General features: G+C 38.2%; 1 protein-coding gene across 3 annotated transcripts in view; it reads left to right on the top strand.

Annotated features, from left to right (window-relative positions):
• CHM (CHM Rab escort protein) overlaps window positions 1-14603 on the top strand; it is a 53419-nt gene that overhangs the window by 15080 nt on the left and 23736 nt on the right. For 2 of the 3 annotated variants that reach the window (XM_053990323.1, XM_053990324.1), the window contains exons 3-8: window positions 579-651; window positions 1791-1915; window positions 5591-6047; window positions 7146-7262; window positions 7955-8075; window positions 10343-10568. In XM_053990323.1, coding sequence (XP_053846298.1) covers window positions 579-651; window positions 1791-1915; window positions 5591-6047; window positions 7146-7262; window positions 7955-8075; window positions 10343-10568 — 1119 coding nt within the window. Of the gene's footprint in view, window positions 1-578; window positions 652-1790; window positions 1916-5590; window positions 6048-7145; window positions 7263-7954; window positions 8076-10342; window positions 10569-14603 lie in introns of those variants that run through there. The other variant, XM_053990325.1, reaches the window with a different exon arrangement.

Below are 14603 nucleotides of genomic sequence, written 5' to 3'. Positions count from 1 at the left end.
GAACTATTAATTTTCTGTGCTTTAAAAGCAGTAAAGAATCTTTTTCAAGCAAGAAGGTGGTAAATAGAAACTGGGAAGTGCTCAGGCAGGGATGATCACTTTGTACAAATCAGTTCCTTTGGCTCCACCTGCAGTACATGCAGTTTTGTTTTGCCAGAGCATCTTCACAACCTGTAATAGGCAAAATACATTGTGTAAGCAGTAAATAAACAATAAACTGCACTTTGCAGTATTTGACATAATGGATAAGAGAGCCAGTCTTGGTCAAAAAGCAGAATTATCTCTATTTTCTTCTTCTTCACACCATCCCATGTGTTCTTCTCAGCATTATCCATTTACCCTGCAGATAATTTGATTTTGGACTGTAGTGTGTTTGGTCAGAGATGCATACAAGGACGAAAATGGAAATTTTCCATTTCATTAAGAGTTGCAAAATAATAATTTTTATCTATTTTGCATCGGAAAAATCTCGCCATGTAAAATGTTTTGAATGTATCAGACTTGGTTGTTTTTTCTTTAAATCTGGGAAAGTTGTTTTACCTGTCCAACAAGTTTTCCTTTTGTTTTTTTCTTCACAGGAGAAATTACTATGGTGGAAACTGGGCCAGCTTTAGTTTTTCAGGATTATTGTCCTGGATTAAAGAAAATCAGGTAAAAATTTCCCAAATTGTTTCTTTTAGGCCTCCTTAACATTGAATCTCTGTTGTTTGCATGATTTATTTCAAGATAAATTACCTCCCTGCTTTTGCTCTTTGGTAATTTGACAGATCAAAGAGGTTTGTAGTTCCCAGCTTTACTGGTTGAGCCTCACCCCTCTGGCCTGGCAGTCTGAGGCTCTGATGTGCTGCCTTGTCAATCTGATTGAGACCAGCCTGGTGCTCAGCCACACTTTGGGGTTCTTGAGCTTAAAGAGAAGCAACTCCACCATTGTTTTAGTTCCTTTATTATAATCTGGTCTTTTCCATTTCCTCTTTGATTGTTTTCCACTCTCTGATGTTTCAGCCCTTTTGTTTTTCTCATTTGTATTCAGCTGATTCTTCCTTAGAGGCAGAGAAGTGGGTGCTGGATCCTTCCATTGAAATGTCCTGTAACCAGGACAAAAAGATGAATGCTGATAGTGTATTTTTCAATGACCAAAGTTTATCTGATTCATGGCAGTCCACTAGAAATCTTCCAGGGAGGGTATTTATTCAGGAGATGGAGCACTAGGGCTGCATTAGCACATGGCTGCTCTGTTATTTACAGAAATGCTCGGAGCCCGTTGGGCCGTAGAAGATGGAAGTTCCTCAGCTCAGTCTCATGCCTGCTCTTTACACTGTGCTGCCTCCTGGCATAATCAGGGCACTTGCTCAGTGCCAGAGCTTCATATCCTATGAGTTGTGTTGTATGATTTACAGATTCCTGTGTGCACAGATTAATACAATCCCCCAAATCACCAGGTTTTTCCACATGGTCTTCATTCAAAGAGTTTTGTCACAGAATCTGGAACTACCCTGGCTGTGGCAAACCTGTCTTTTAGGAGATTGTATTCCAAGTTACATTCAACTCTCTACTAAAGCCTGTATTTCAGATTACTAGAGCCCATGCTTTAGTACAAATGGTGGCATGGTATAATAAAGTAACCAGCTCTAACTGTTTTAACTCAAAAAATATAAATAGAAAAAACATTAGGACAGCTAAGAGAGGTTTTTTTTTCTTTTGATGGTACATATTATTTGTGTCTGCAGAGATTTATAGTTCAAGAACAGCTTGCACAGTACAATATGTAATTTTATACTTGTTCTTTTAAGCAAAAGACAGATCTCAGTGATGAATGTGAGGACTGGAGAAAACTGATCCTTGAGGATGAAGAAGCAATTCCTCTTAGCAGCAAGGATAAAACTATTCAACATGTAGAAGATTTCTGTTTTGGCGAGTAAGTAGAAATGTAGAAATTCATGAACAATTTTGTATGCCTGGGGTAAATGATCATATTGTGCTTTTGGTTTTAAGGGTTTCACCATGCTGCCATATTACACATTGTCTCAAAAAGCAACCCAGGCCTCTGAAATGTTCTCATGTCCTTGTGCTGTGTTGAAATCAATTCACTGAAACAGCCTGATCCTTCCTAAATGGCCTCTCTGGGTGCAGTGTAATTTGTTGGCCAACTTTGTGAGTTTGTGATTTACTTCTGAGTGCAAAACAGAAGTGTTGTGTTTAGATATTAGTAGTAGTAGGCAGTTGTGCACTGCCATCAATTAAATTTTTCCATTCTTAATTTGCCTAAAAGCTGCTGTTCTCATAGTCAAAAATTAAACCCCTAATTACATATAAAGTGACCCACATACAAAAGAACAGGAACACAAATGGACAACAGTTCCGTAACTACGAAATACTTCCTGTGGTAAAATGATAAAGTAGTATTTGCCCCTTGTCCTTTTTATATGCAATGAATTTAACTTACTGAAGTTAAGTCCACTGAATATAAATTTAACTAACTGATCTGTGTGTTTATTTATTTATTTATTATTTTTATATTCTGAATTTTTGTACTCAACATTCTCCAGAATTCCTGAGAGGAAATTCTTCGAGATAGTTCTGTAAGTTTAAGCTTGAATCCCTAAGAAAATACCATAGGTAGCTAAATGAAATGCTGACACATACTCATAGAGAAATACAGATTTCTTTCTGTAGACGTCATAACTAGGGGGAAAAGGTGTGAATTACATAAATGCAATCTGAAGGTCACAGACTGAGACTCTTCCAAGGTTCAGTGCTGCACAGTGGTGGTGCTTGACTGGATTGCAGATAAAATGTAATGCTTATTTTAAAGCAATAGCACTTGGATATTGTAATTGTCATCCTGTTTTAATAATAAATAATGTTCAGAGCCAGGATTAAATCAGATGGAAAGGTTTCATAGTCTTTTAACTTTGTGTATAATTTTTGACTGATAGTTGGCTCCCAAATAAGTCCCCTAGTACTGAGATTTCACACTTACAAGTGAGATAGTACTTGGGTAAAATTAAGCTTTTAAGCATTCAACTTAGCTCAGTACAGTGCTAGGGGTCATCACCAAAAAAAAAACAACCCATTTCCCCCAAGGAACAAGGATAAGATTAATAAACCTGGCAAATAAAAAGTTCTCCAAAAGAGCTTCAAACTTTCTGAGAGTCAATTACTGTGTTTCTGACAATTTACATGTTCTGCCTAGATTCTGTTGTTTTTGCTTAACTTTTGTAACTCCTATGAAGTAACCATTAAACATTTATTTTGAAAGAATAAACAGCTGGGTAGCAGTATAATATACACAGTGCAAATCTGAAATGAATGGCCTTAGAACAAAGTGCATCCATCAAAGGGAAAGAATACTGTGTCTACAACAAGCTGGATTGAAAAAAGGCAAATGGCTGAAAAATAAATAGTGAACACCTGTGCTGAATAAATTAACCAGCTGGTTGGCAATTTTTCATTTGACCTATCTGAAGGGGTTGCTGTTACAAGGCATTAATAAGACACATTCATTTTAAGATATTCCTTTGTTAGTACCATTAATTGATGAATGGTGGAAGATAATATTCTAAATTTACACAACAATTTGTCTGCAGATGTATTATTTTTTTCTGAATTAGGAGAAGAATTGTCTGTACAGAAGTTCAATTTGAGTCATTTTAATAGACAGTTTCTTACATTATTCAGGGATATTTGGTCCTATAGGAAGGATGTCATGAATTTAGATTATATACAGGTTTTAGACTCTCACTATAAAAAGTGTGGAGCTGCAAATAATGGAGATTTACCTATTCTTTAATGGGAAGTGAATAGAGATTTAAAATATGTAAATATTTCTGTTACACTGCTTTTCAGAGTGATATAGAAAAATACAGTGTGTTATGAATCCAAGTTTATTTTGATTTAAAAAAGTAGTAAGTATGTTTAAAATGATATGAACTGTACATTGAGATTAGGAGAAGCTAGAAAGAAAACCTTATTCTGAAATTTTGTGTTATAAAGGTTTAGGATGAGTTAAATAAAAGCTTCATTCTTAGTTACAGAATTACTGGCAAGAGCTTTTGCAGTTTTCACAAACACCATGTTCCAAAATCCTAAAAAAAAACTCCAAAATCCAAATAGAACCCCAAAAGTTAATTGACTTTCATTTTTATTTGTAGCAGAGATTACTTTTTTGGGCAACATTTGACAAAGTACTTATCTCTCTTTGAAATGTATAGTTACCTAATGCTGGCAATCTGAAGCAAAAAGACATAATTAATGTACAGAAACAGCCTTCTCTCATTAGTGCTTCCTTGTAGCAGTTCCTGTATTTCCCAGGGCAATATTTTACCCCAGTCATGACTTAAGTGCTTCCTGGTGACTGCCCAGGCTGGGAGATCACTTCCAAACTTTTCATGAGTCCATGTGAGCTCCATGAGTTCATAATTGAGGAGCAATTTTTAAAGGATACCAGGTTTTTGTTCCTTTTTGAACAGAAATCCTGCCCCTGCTTCCATCTGCAGGTGTGTGAGGGAGCATTTTGGTGTTGATGCTGAGTAATTCCTTGCTGTTCTGGGAATTTTAACCATCCTGTTAATACTCTGTGTTTGCAGGTCACCTTTAAAATCATAGTTCATTAGTTTTCAGCCAAGGTTAAATTGTTTATTCAGTGCATTAATGGCTTGTGGTATAAAGATAAAAAGATAGTTTGGAATTGTTGCTGAACTCCTTTCACTTACAATGACACTGATTTGATTCATCTCAGTGGTAGTGTAAACTAAACCAAGTTCAAAAGTCCTGCTTTCTAAGGGAGGTGTCACTGAAGTTCAACATAAAACAAGTAGATGAGATTAAAAGTGGAGGGCTGCTTTATAAGGGGAATTTTAAAGAAATGTTGTGGAAAGGAAATGAACTGCAGAGTGAAAGTTATGTGGGAATGTCCCTCCTGTGACTGGCTGCCTTCATCCCCTGTGCATGGATGTGGAGCACTTGCATAACAGCATTGCTGCTTGAACAACTCATGAGAATGCAAGGGCAGAGTTGAAACAGGAATTTGGAAGTTTTTTACTGAAGCTTTGGGTCCAAGTGGTCTGGTTCTCAATGGCCCTGCTGGGATCCTGGCTGCAGAGGAGCTGGGTTGTGTAAAGCTTGTCTGTTTTCTTCAGGGCAGTATCTCAGCTTAATGACCTTAATGCATATTTGCTTTTCAACTTCATGGGTTTTAATCCATAGGGAGCACCTGGTCAAGTTGCTGGTTTTATTTCAAAATAGTCCATTTCTGTTGTTTATGTAGCTGTGTTTGTTTTATCATGAGGGCCTTGATTTTAATTTTGAGATCCTTCTATCTTTTGAGTATATGTAAAGTAAAAACTCAAACTTTTGTTGGTGTTTTTTCTTCTCAGTAAAAATAGTCTCTTGAATTACAGCTTTGGCAGCCAAAGAACCAGAGTTTTAGTGGATGGAACACCTGAATGGGCCAGGATAAAGAAATTGTAATGCTTTTCCTAGAAATGCTTGAGGTTTCTGTTCTGGCACCAACTCAAAACTTCAAACAAGTTTTTAAGACTCTTCAAAAAGACTTTTCCCCCCTCTTTTTCCCCTCTGTGTTTTTAATCAGTCAGGATTCAGCTGAAGGTGTTGAAGAAGCTGGTGCACTGCCAAAGCTGCCTGTGTTTGGAGCCGCTGCTGCCCAGGGGGTTTCTCCGGGGCCGGAGAAGGAGAGTCCAGCAGCCGAGGGGATTCCGCGGGGATCAGAGGAGAGCCCAGCAGCAGAGGGGGTTTCTCCAGGGTTGGAGAACGAGAATCCAGCAGTGGAGAGCCCTGCAGAGGAGCCACAGAGCCCAGAGGCAGAGCAGGCCCCGGGCTCTGAGGCAGCCAGGGCAGCTGCAGGGGACGGGGCAGGAGCAGCCCCTGGCAGTGGAGCTGCTCCCAGCAGGGCTGCAGGCGACTCCGCTCCGCAGCCGGCGAAGACGGAAGCTGCGCCCTCCGAAAATGCTGCCCAGGAACCAAAGAAAATCACCTATTCCCAAATTGTTAGAGAAGGCAGAAGGTTTAATATTGATTTAGTTTCTAAGGTAGGAACGGAATGACTCTTTTTGTGTAAGTACATTTACTTTGCTTAAAATGCTGACATTTGTTTTAAAACCCTTCATGTTGAGATAGCACTTTGAGGCAAAATAGCCACTCTTGAGAAGTAAGAATTGTTACCCCTAAAACAAACATGAGCTATTTAATATGTGTCCTTAAGTGGTTTATAACTAAAGAGATCAAAAGACACAGCTCAGGAATATTGCCTTGAAATAAATGTCATGAAATACAGCACTTAGGTAGTACCAGCAAAATCTCTCCTTTTAAATAGTACCATTAAAAAATTATATTTTTAAACAAGGAAGAGCAATCTGCACACAGATTTTTTATCTTTTTAAAAAGATAAAAATGTTTTTTTACACCACAGGGAAGTTTTTTTCAAATTGAATGCATCACTTTACGTATTGTTCCTAAAAAGATTTTTCAAACCTCTGGAAACTGAAAAGGGAACTCTCTTCAATAATTCATTCAATTCTTTGTGAAGACACTACAAAATGCATTATTGCAAACCTTGTGTTCCAAATGTGGATCCCACTTCCAAGCATCCTTGCAATGACATCTTCAACACCAGTCAGTGGGTGATGGTGAAGCAGATAATGCTATTTTGTATCCTTTTTATACTCTGGCTGTCCCACTGTGGGACATGGTGTCAATTGCAGCAAATCCCAGAAATTCAGACACAAGAGTGGTCAGCAGGGCAAGGCCAGGAGTTTGTGCTGGGGTTTCCCTGGCAGGGGAACATCGGCTTCCTTGTAGTGTCCTCGTTGGTGCCCCAGGAAAGCTTTATCCAGAAAGTTCCTGTGTGATCTTGCAAAATCTGTTCCTCAGGCCAACGAGACTTTTCAATACAGACAAACATTTTCAGGTCATAGTTACATTTCTGGCCCTTCTGTGTTTCATCATATATTTGTAGCTTCTAGAAAGATTAAATTATATATGGCTAAACCTTAGCTTGGGAGTCATGGAATTTACCTGTGGGAAAGGTGCCTCTTGGTTCAGGTGATTTAGGGAGCAGCTGGTGAGGGTTTTCATGAGTGCTTTACTGATCCTCTTCACCCACCACTTCCTTTCTCCTCTCTGTGCAGTTGCTTTATTCCCGGGGCCTGTTAATTGAGCTCCTCATTAAGTCCAACGTGAGCAGATACGCTGAGTTCAAAAACGCCACGCGAGTTCTCGCCTTCCGAGAAGGGAAAGTAGAACAGGTACCAGAAAATAACGTGCTGCATGTGTTTCATCTCTTCTTCTGAAAGTCAAGAAGCTTGAAATGGGTTTTTTGAGAATTTTGTGACAAGAAGCTGGTGTTTTTTCCTTAATTATGATTCTGATTTAATTTCTGGAAGAAAAGATGTTTGTATGTGTTACATAGAAATACTAAAATAAAATCAAACCAAACTAAAATAAAGTTGTACAGTCCAACATACTGACAAAAATCTTTACCACAGGCTAAATGTTTAGGCCATGATTGATTGGCACTTAATTCTTGAAGATTCACAGATTTTAGGTTTCAGATTTTAAGGTTCTGTTTTAGGTTCTGTTTTAGGTTTTAAGATTCTGACACAGACTTGATTTGTCGTTATGTTATATAAAAGAGAAGTCAGTGTGATAATGGCAACAGGAGATATTAGCACAGTTAATACAAACTCTAGTGCTTATCTCTGCAGTTAGAGATGCAAGTGAAAATGAAGGCAAATTAAAAATATTTTTGGATATTCTTATTGTGGAAAATTGGTAACTTTAGTTACAATAGAAAATAAAGGAAATAAATATGTAAGAAAATAACTGTAATTGAAAACAGTAATTTGAAGTATCTGTTATTTAATCAGGCTGTTGTTGCTTGATGCTTTTTCGTTCAGAGTGTGGAAAGTATCTGAAATTATTAAAAAATACTTTGCAGGTGCCTTGTTCTAGAGCAGATGTCTTCAACAGCAGACAGCTCACCATGGTGGAGAAGAGAATGCTTATGAAATTCCTGACGTTTTGTTTGGACTATGAACAGCACCCTGAGGAGTACCAAGGTAGTGTCTCGTTGAACAAGGCACACTCCCTTCTGAGGAGTTCCTTCAGGGAGGCACAATTCTGAGAGCTCTCCTGTGTTTTCACGTGGTTTATTTTTACAGATTCATTTATAAAGTATGCTTTGACCTTTTTGTGACCTTTTCACTTCAGTGTTAAATTCTTCTACTTAAGCACTTGCTCTTCTAGTTCCCACATCATTTATTATTTACATTTTTCTTTAACAGCAAAATTATATATTACAGCAAGGTTGCAAAATGCTTTTTGTCATTTTTAAGTGTTTTTCTCCCCTCCCCCAGGTATTTTTTAAAATAATGTGATGTATCTGAATGTTCTGTCTGGTTTTTTTGATTACTAGGTAAAACTTTACAATGCTTTACAACAAATCAGAAATGGAGAAAATGGAATTTTTTAACTATGAAAGTGAATGTAATTTAATGCTCTTTAGTTGTAAAGGGCAAGTTCAAAGTGCTTTTATCAAGTGTTGGCTTATTTAGATGAGAGGAAATCAGAATAGATTTGAGCTATAATGTGTGAAGAATAACGAGCGGCGGGTCAAAGAGGGAAATCAGCTTAACAGGAGGAAGGTGCTTTGGGTTTGTGCTCCTCAGGGTACAAAGAATGAAGAGATGTCCTCAGTTCTTGGAGTCTAAAAGTAAACTAAAGCAAAGAGATAAAAACCTGTCAAAAAGAAACATTGAGGAAAGAGGAGTACAAACATCAGAGAAAATTATTAAACATATGCAAGAGAAAAACAGTATCAAGATCTGGTAAGATTAAGAAAAAGAGTGTCTGTAATGAACTCCAGAAAATCCTGAAGGGGGAAAATCTCATTAGGCTGAAGTGGTTTATTGATTACAGGTGATCTCAGTTTGCTGCTGCTGGAAGAAATGGAGGTGCTCAGAGTGAGGATATTGGTGGTATTTAGAAAATTTATTAAGTAAAAAAAGGAGATGCCACATCAATTTTAAATGAATCCATTGATTCATGTACCTAAATAACATTAGATTTATTTTACTTCCAGAGACAGTTAAACAGATTTTGTTCCTATATTTTAAAATAGCCAAAGAACTAATTGAGAATATTTTGAGTCAGATTAGGCTAATGTAAAAACTTCAGAAATTTAAAATTGCTCTTGATGAGATCATTGCATTCGTGGGAAGGCAGACTTTTAATAGGAAGAGTTCATGAGCGTGAAGAAATTTTTTAAAGCTTTTTTTCTGTAAAATATGGAATTATATAAGGAGTTTGAGGTGAGGAAAACTTGAGAATGTTTTCAGAATGATAAAACAAAAAAAAATCTGTCATTTCATGGCTTTCTGCATGGCTGTACAAAGAGCAGTAAGATACATTTGTAGTAAAGCAGTGGTTGAATCTTGAACAGAATATTTAGCTTGATAATACTGCACTGATGGAAGTGTTTCTGAACTAGTTAGGAATTTATCCAGGACTGAAATAAGAGCAGATCTCTGAATAGTGTGGAAGTATGCTATTGCTTAAATACAATCTTTTCCTGGCAAAAAATCTTTCAGTTATGAAGATGACTAAAGCTTTTCAGAGATATATCAATGCCAACATGCTTTAAACATCTCCCAGAAGACTTGTGTTTCTTTGAATTTCAAAATGTGCCAGCAATAATATTATTTTAAAAGGAAGATGGAGTCCTTGATCCCTTTCTGCTCTGTCTCATCCACATTTGTTTGTTGCCAGCAAGTCATCAAATTGAAAGAAATATTGCACCTTCTCATCTCTGGCTTGTGGCACTGTGTGAGTGGCTTCTCTGAGCATAAATATCCACTCTAGCACTGGCAGTGTGGGTGCAGCAGTCCTGTTCTGGAGTGGGTGTCATTTGGGGTAATATTTTGGGTAATTTACAGGACACAGCATCCCAAGGCACTTCAATGGGTTTCTGCCCACAGTTTTTCACCTTTCTCTCAGGATTGGGAAATGGAGTTAGATCAAGTCTAACAAGTTAGATCACATTTCAAGTCTAACAGTGAATAGGTGATGTCATTGAAGACCCATAAAGTGGGTTTGTGATATTTTGAAATATTTTAATGGAGTGCTATTTCTGTGTTCTGAGATAACTCACTTTCTGGGAGTAGTTTTTCTAACTTCCATTGATTGGATGACCCATTTTCAGCAAGGTGTTTGTTGAAAAACTCACTTGCTTTTCTTTACTGGAATCCAAAAGCACTTGTTTGAGTGGAAGCACAGGAGACAGTGCAGATGTTAATTGTGCTCAGTGCCTCGTGTGCTTTTCCCTCAGCCTACGAGAGCAGCACGTTCGCTCAGTTCCTCCAGACACGGAAGTTGACCCCCAGCTTGCAGCACTTCATCCTTCACTCCATTGCAATGGTGTCAGAGACTGAGAGCAGCACTCTGGAAGGTCTTCAGGCAACAAAAAAATTCCTGCAGTGCCTTGGCCGCTATGGCAACACCCCGTTTTTGTTCCCTCTTTATGGGCAAGGAGAGATCCCACAGTGCTTCTGCAGGTAAGCCTCACTCACCCAGACATATTCCAAAAAGGAAACCCTTGTAATGTAAGAGGTATCATTCACTAGGATAATGCTTTGCAACATTTTTCATTGTATTACAAATGCAGCTTGTGGTGGCTGCTGTGAGTAAGTTATAATAATGAGAAAGCCATAATTTAACCCATATGTAGCTGCCCCTTTTTAAATCTGACAGAGGAGACTCAGTGATACCTGTCCAAAAGGGTGACTGTGCATTTGGATAGGTTGAAAAAAATTCTGTGTGAGTCTTCCCTGAAGCTGCAGGAAGGTCCATGTTGTCAGTTGTTACTAATTAATGCTGAGAATGCATCTGCTATTCACAGATATACATTTAATAGTGAACTGGATTGTTCTGAAAGAGGAGAATGGTGCCATGTGTCCAGTTTACAATTAGATTTAAAACAAAACCTTTCTACATGACAGACTTTTATACAAACAGGACAATAGCTGTGAAATGATGCTCTTGGCTTCATTTTGTAGCTCTCTCTAGACTGCAAGGTTCCAGCTCCTATGAACTGAACAGCAGAGGAGATCCCATGCAGCTCTGTTTCACTGAGCCATGCTACATTCTGACATCCCAAACAGCAGCCATATGTTCTCCACTCCTTGAGCCTTAGAAAGCAAGTAAAACAAAAAAGCCCAGTTGATTCCAGGATAAAGCAAGATCCACTTCAGTGTGGCAGTGGCAGTGCAGTCCTTGCCCTGGCTCCTGAGGCGTTCCTGGCCCGTGGTTCTGGCACAGAGCTGGTGCTTGGTGCTTTTGGGGACCATCAAGGACCTGTGTGCACAGGGTGGGTGGTTTTCATTTCAGTTGTTTCCAACAGTTCAACTGCCTTTTAAAAGGCTGAGGGTTTTTTTTCATCTTTGCTTTTGCTGGCAAGCAGCCTTTCCATCTGCTCAATGTGGGTTTAATGTGGTAACCTGTAGGTCTGAAGTAAACATTAGCTCTGTTTAAAAAAAGCAGTTTTGCCTGGTGAGGCCAGTTTGTCTGAGTGATATATTTGTGCATCAGTCCTTTAAATAACAGTGCAGGGTCTTACCTGCTTTGTTTGGTGCTGGACTAGTTCTGCTTTTTACATGTGTGCTACTATGAAATTGTGGTTTACAGCAGGTTGTTGGGTATTCCTGTTTGTCTGTGTGATAGATTCTGTTTCTCTTCTCCAGAACAGTCCTTAAATTACTGCCAGAAGAATGGCCTTAGCAACTTGATCCTGCTTGGCTGTGTATAGGATGCATGCAGTTATATGTTGATAGAAACATTCTGGAATAATTGTGCTCCATTGAATAGAAATGTTATTTGCTGCCATCTTTTGTCAGTAGCCTTTCATCTGCTCCTTGAGCTGTATTTATATGGTGATTTAAAGTGCAGACCTGTGTAATTACGTGATGGGGCAGATAATTTGTGAACAAGAATTGAGGTTAGGTAACTACTCTGCATACAGTCATACAACAGATTCTGTGTTTCTGGATTTTATGGATGTCTTTGTGTCTTTATAGGACTTCATGTGAGGCAGGGTATCTGTAAGTGACCAGCAGATTGATAAATCAAAATATTATCAGAGCCATTGAAGTAGTACAATTTTGGCAGTTCAACCTTCCTTGGCTTCAAATACCTGGGGAAAAAAAGTAAATTAAATAATCAAAATTTTGCTTGCTTTTTCCCCTCTGTACATTCTTATCCATGTAATTTTTCTTGCATTCTCAAAATCCCTTTGGCTTAATTTTTTTATTTAATAACCAGCACATGCAGTTTTCTGATGTGTAACAGCAGTATATTTCAAGAGTTAGCAGTAGAGGTGTCTAGAAGTATTATAAATATTCTTATCAGAAAATCATTCTGTGATGACAGGAGTTCTTCAGATGGCCTGAACTTTCTATTTCAGATCATTGATTGCTGCATTTTAGAGTTTTTTTGCTAAAATGTATAAGTTCTACAACAAAGAGGGTATTTTAAGAGATGAAGCAAATTAATCTGTCAAACCAAAAAGTAATTATACTTCTAAAAGTTTTGTATTACAAACATTCTAATACAAAACGTTTTTAAAAATTGCCTTTTCTTTTTAAGTGAACAATTTAGGATTAATATTTTTGGAGATTAATCACAATTTTTAAAGGCGTTCTGCCCTCAGGATTGTCTTGCTCAAAGTGAGCCATATCTGAAGAATGCTGCTGGGGCTGTGGAGTAAAGAGGCAACGCCAGAGCCTATAGATCACAGCCTACAGCTTTTATCACCAGCTTATCAGAGGAAGGTGTCACCTGGCCTGTGATTTCTAACCACTGTTCTATATTCTGCTTTAATGTAAACCTCTTAAGCGTTTCTTGCAGCCAGTTACACTGTGTGTTCTCATCAAGGCTACTGTTATAAATGGCACACATGCATATTGATGGGAATGAGTCAAAGACATTTGTAAGTCACATCCTTGCATCCCAAATGAATCCTGCATAAACACCACAACCTTTTGGAACTGCTGACGACACTCGAGTGAGCAGAAGCGCTCTTCCTTCTTTATTGGTTTAAGCAGGGATGGTTTAGGAGAGAAAATTAAACTTTTATATCACTGTAATGTACATCCCAATATGGTGAGGTACAGATGGGAGGTTTCTGTCTCCATAAATTGGAGTCGTGGAACGAGGAAGGTCATTGGGAGCCTCCTGCTCTCCTGAGCTGACAAGCAGCAAAACTTCACTGGCCCTTAACAGCTTCCTTTGCTTCCTTCTTGGTACAAAACTGTTCCAACTCCTCCTTTCTAATGATGTAGCAATAGTCTGATAAGTAAAAGTGAATATAATATCATCTCATTCTTGAGGAAAGCCCAAAGAAGCCTTTACATCTGCTACTGTGTTAGCTTTGTGAACACACTGAATTTGGGGCAGAGCAGGCAAAGTTTCTCTTCAGTTTGGTTTCAGATTCTTTCCTCTGGACTCCTGCAAATATGAACATGCAAATTGAATTGACTTTCTGAGAAGCAGTAATTTTCTCCCATGTGAACTTTTAGAGGGACTTGGTGACTGTCCAGTGTGCAATGTCACAAAGGTTCTACAGTGACACGTTGTGTATCTTGTGTCTTTGTTAAGAGTTATCCAAAAGCTGAGATGCTGGGGTGGCAATAGGTGCTGGAATATCCTCAGCTGCTTTGCCAGAGGAATTGGTGACTCCCTGACTTTTAGGGGTAGTTGGTCAATGATGTGCATTTCCTATAAACTGACTTTGAGCTTTCCCACTGTGCATTCGGTGGGCAGTGTCACTCTTTGTAGTAGTTCCTACAGATTCTGGCTGAAATTGTAATTTCTGTCTCTGACAGTGACAGCAGTAATTTAGTGATGGAGGAAAGATCTGATTAAGACAGTTCCGTCTCTTTCAGTGCCCATATTTACAGGAAGATTAAGAGGCCAGGCTGAGATAAGATGGATAGTGTTATTGATTCCAAGGGTTCCTATATGTATTTAAAAATGAATAATCAGTTTTACCTTTACATGTGCACTATTACCTGCTACAGATGTCAGAGCTTCTGGGGTAGTCTCAGGTCCTTTAAAATTCACAATTATGTCCCTGTTACAATCTAGAAAGGTTTTAGCGCTTTGAAATCAAGACTGGACTTCAGGAAACCTGACTGTAATAATTTATTAAAAATTTGGAACACCATGTTTTTCAGCTAAATCTATACACGAGTATCATGTCTCTGATGTTAGCAAGATGCAGAACTTTTCCGTGTGTAAATCGTATGATTTAGCATATTAATGAGAAATTCATGAGAAATCCAAACAATGTTAATTCCTGGTGACAATCAGGTGTGACAGATTTGAGTGTCAGCACATGTGAAACAATCACAGGTGATGTAAAAAACATATTGAGATATGAGTTCAGTCCTCCATTTCAAAATACCTAATTTTCATATTTATCTATCTCTTATCACTTTTAATTATTCCATTTCTTTGGACCAGAAAATGTAATTGGAATTACTGACAGCTTATCACTATTCCTTGGGTTGTACTAAAATACTGAATAGTACCAG

This window comes from Vidua macroura, chromosome 14, assembly GCF_024509145.1.
Source record: "Vidua macroura isolate BioBank_ID:100142 chromosome 14, ASM2450914v1, whole genome shotgun sequence".
Taxonomy (NCBI): Eukaryota; Metazoa; Chordata; class Aves; order Passeriformes; family Viduidae; genus Vidua; species Vidua macroura.
Note: the sequence above shows the minus strand (reverse complement) of the source record. Positions and strands in the feature narration are given on the sequence as shown.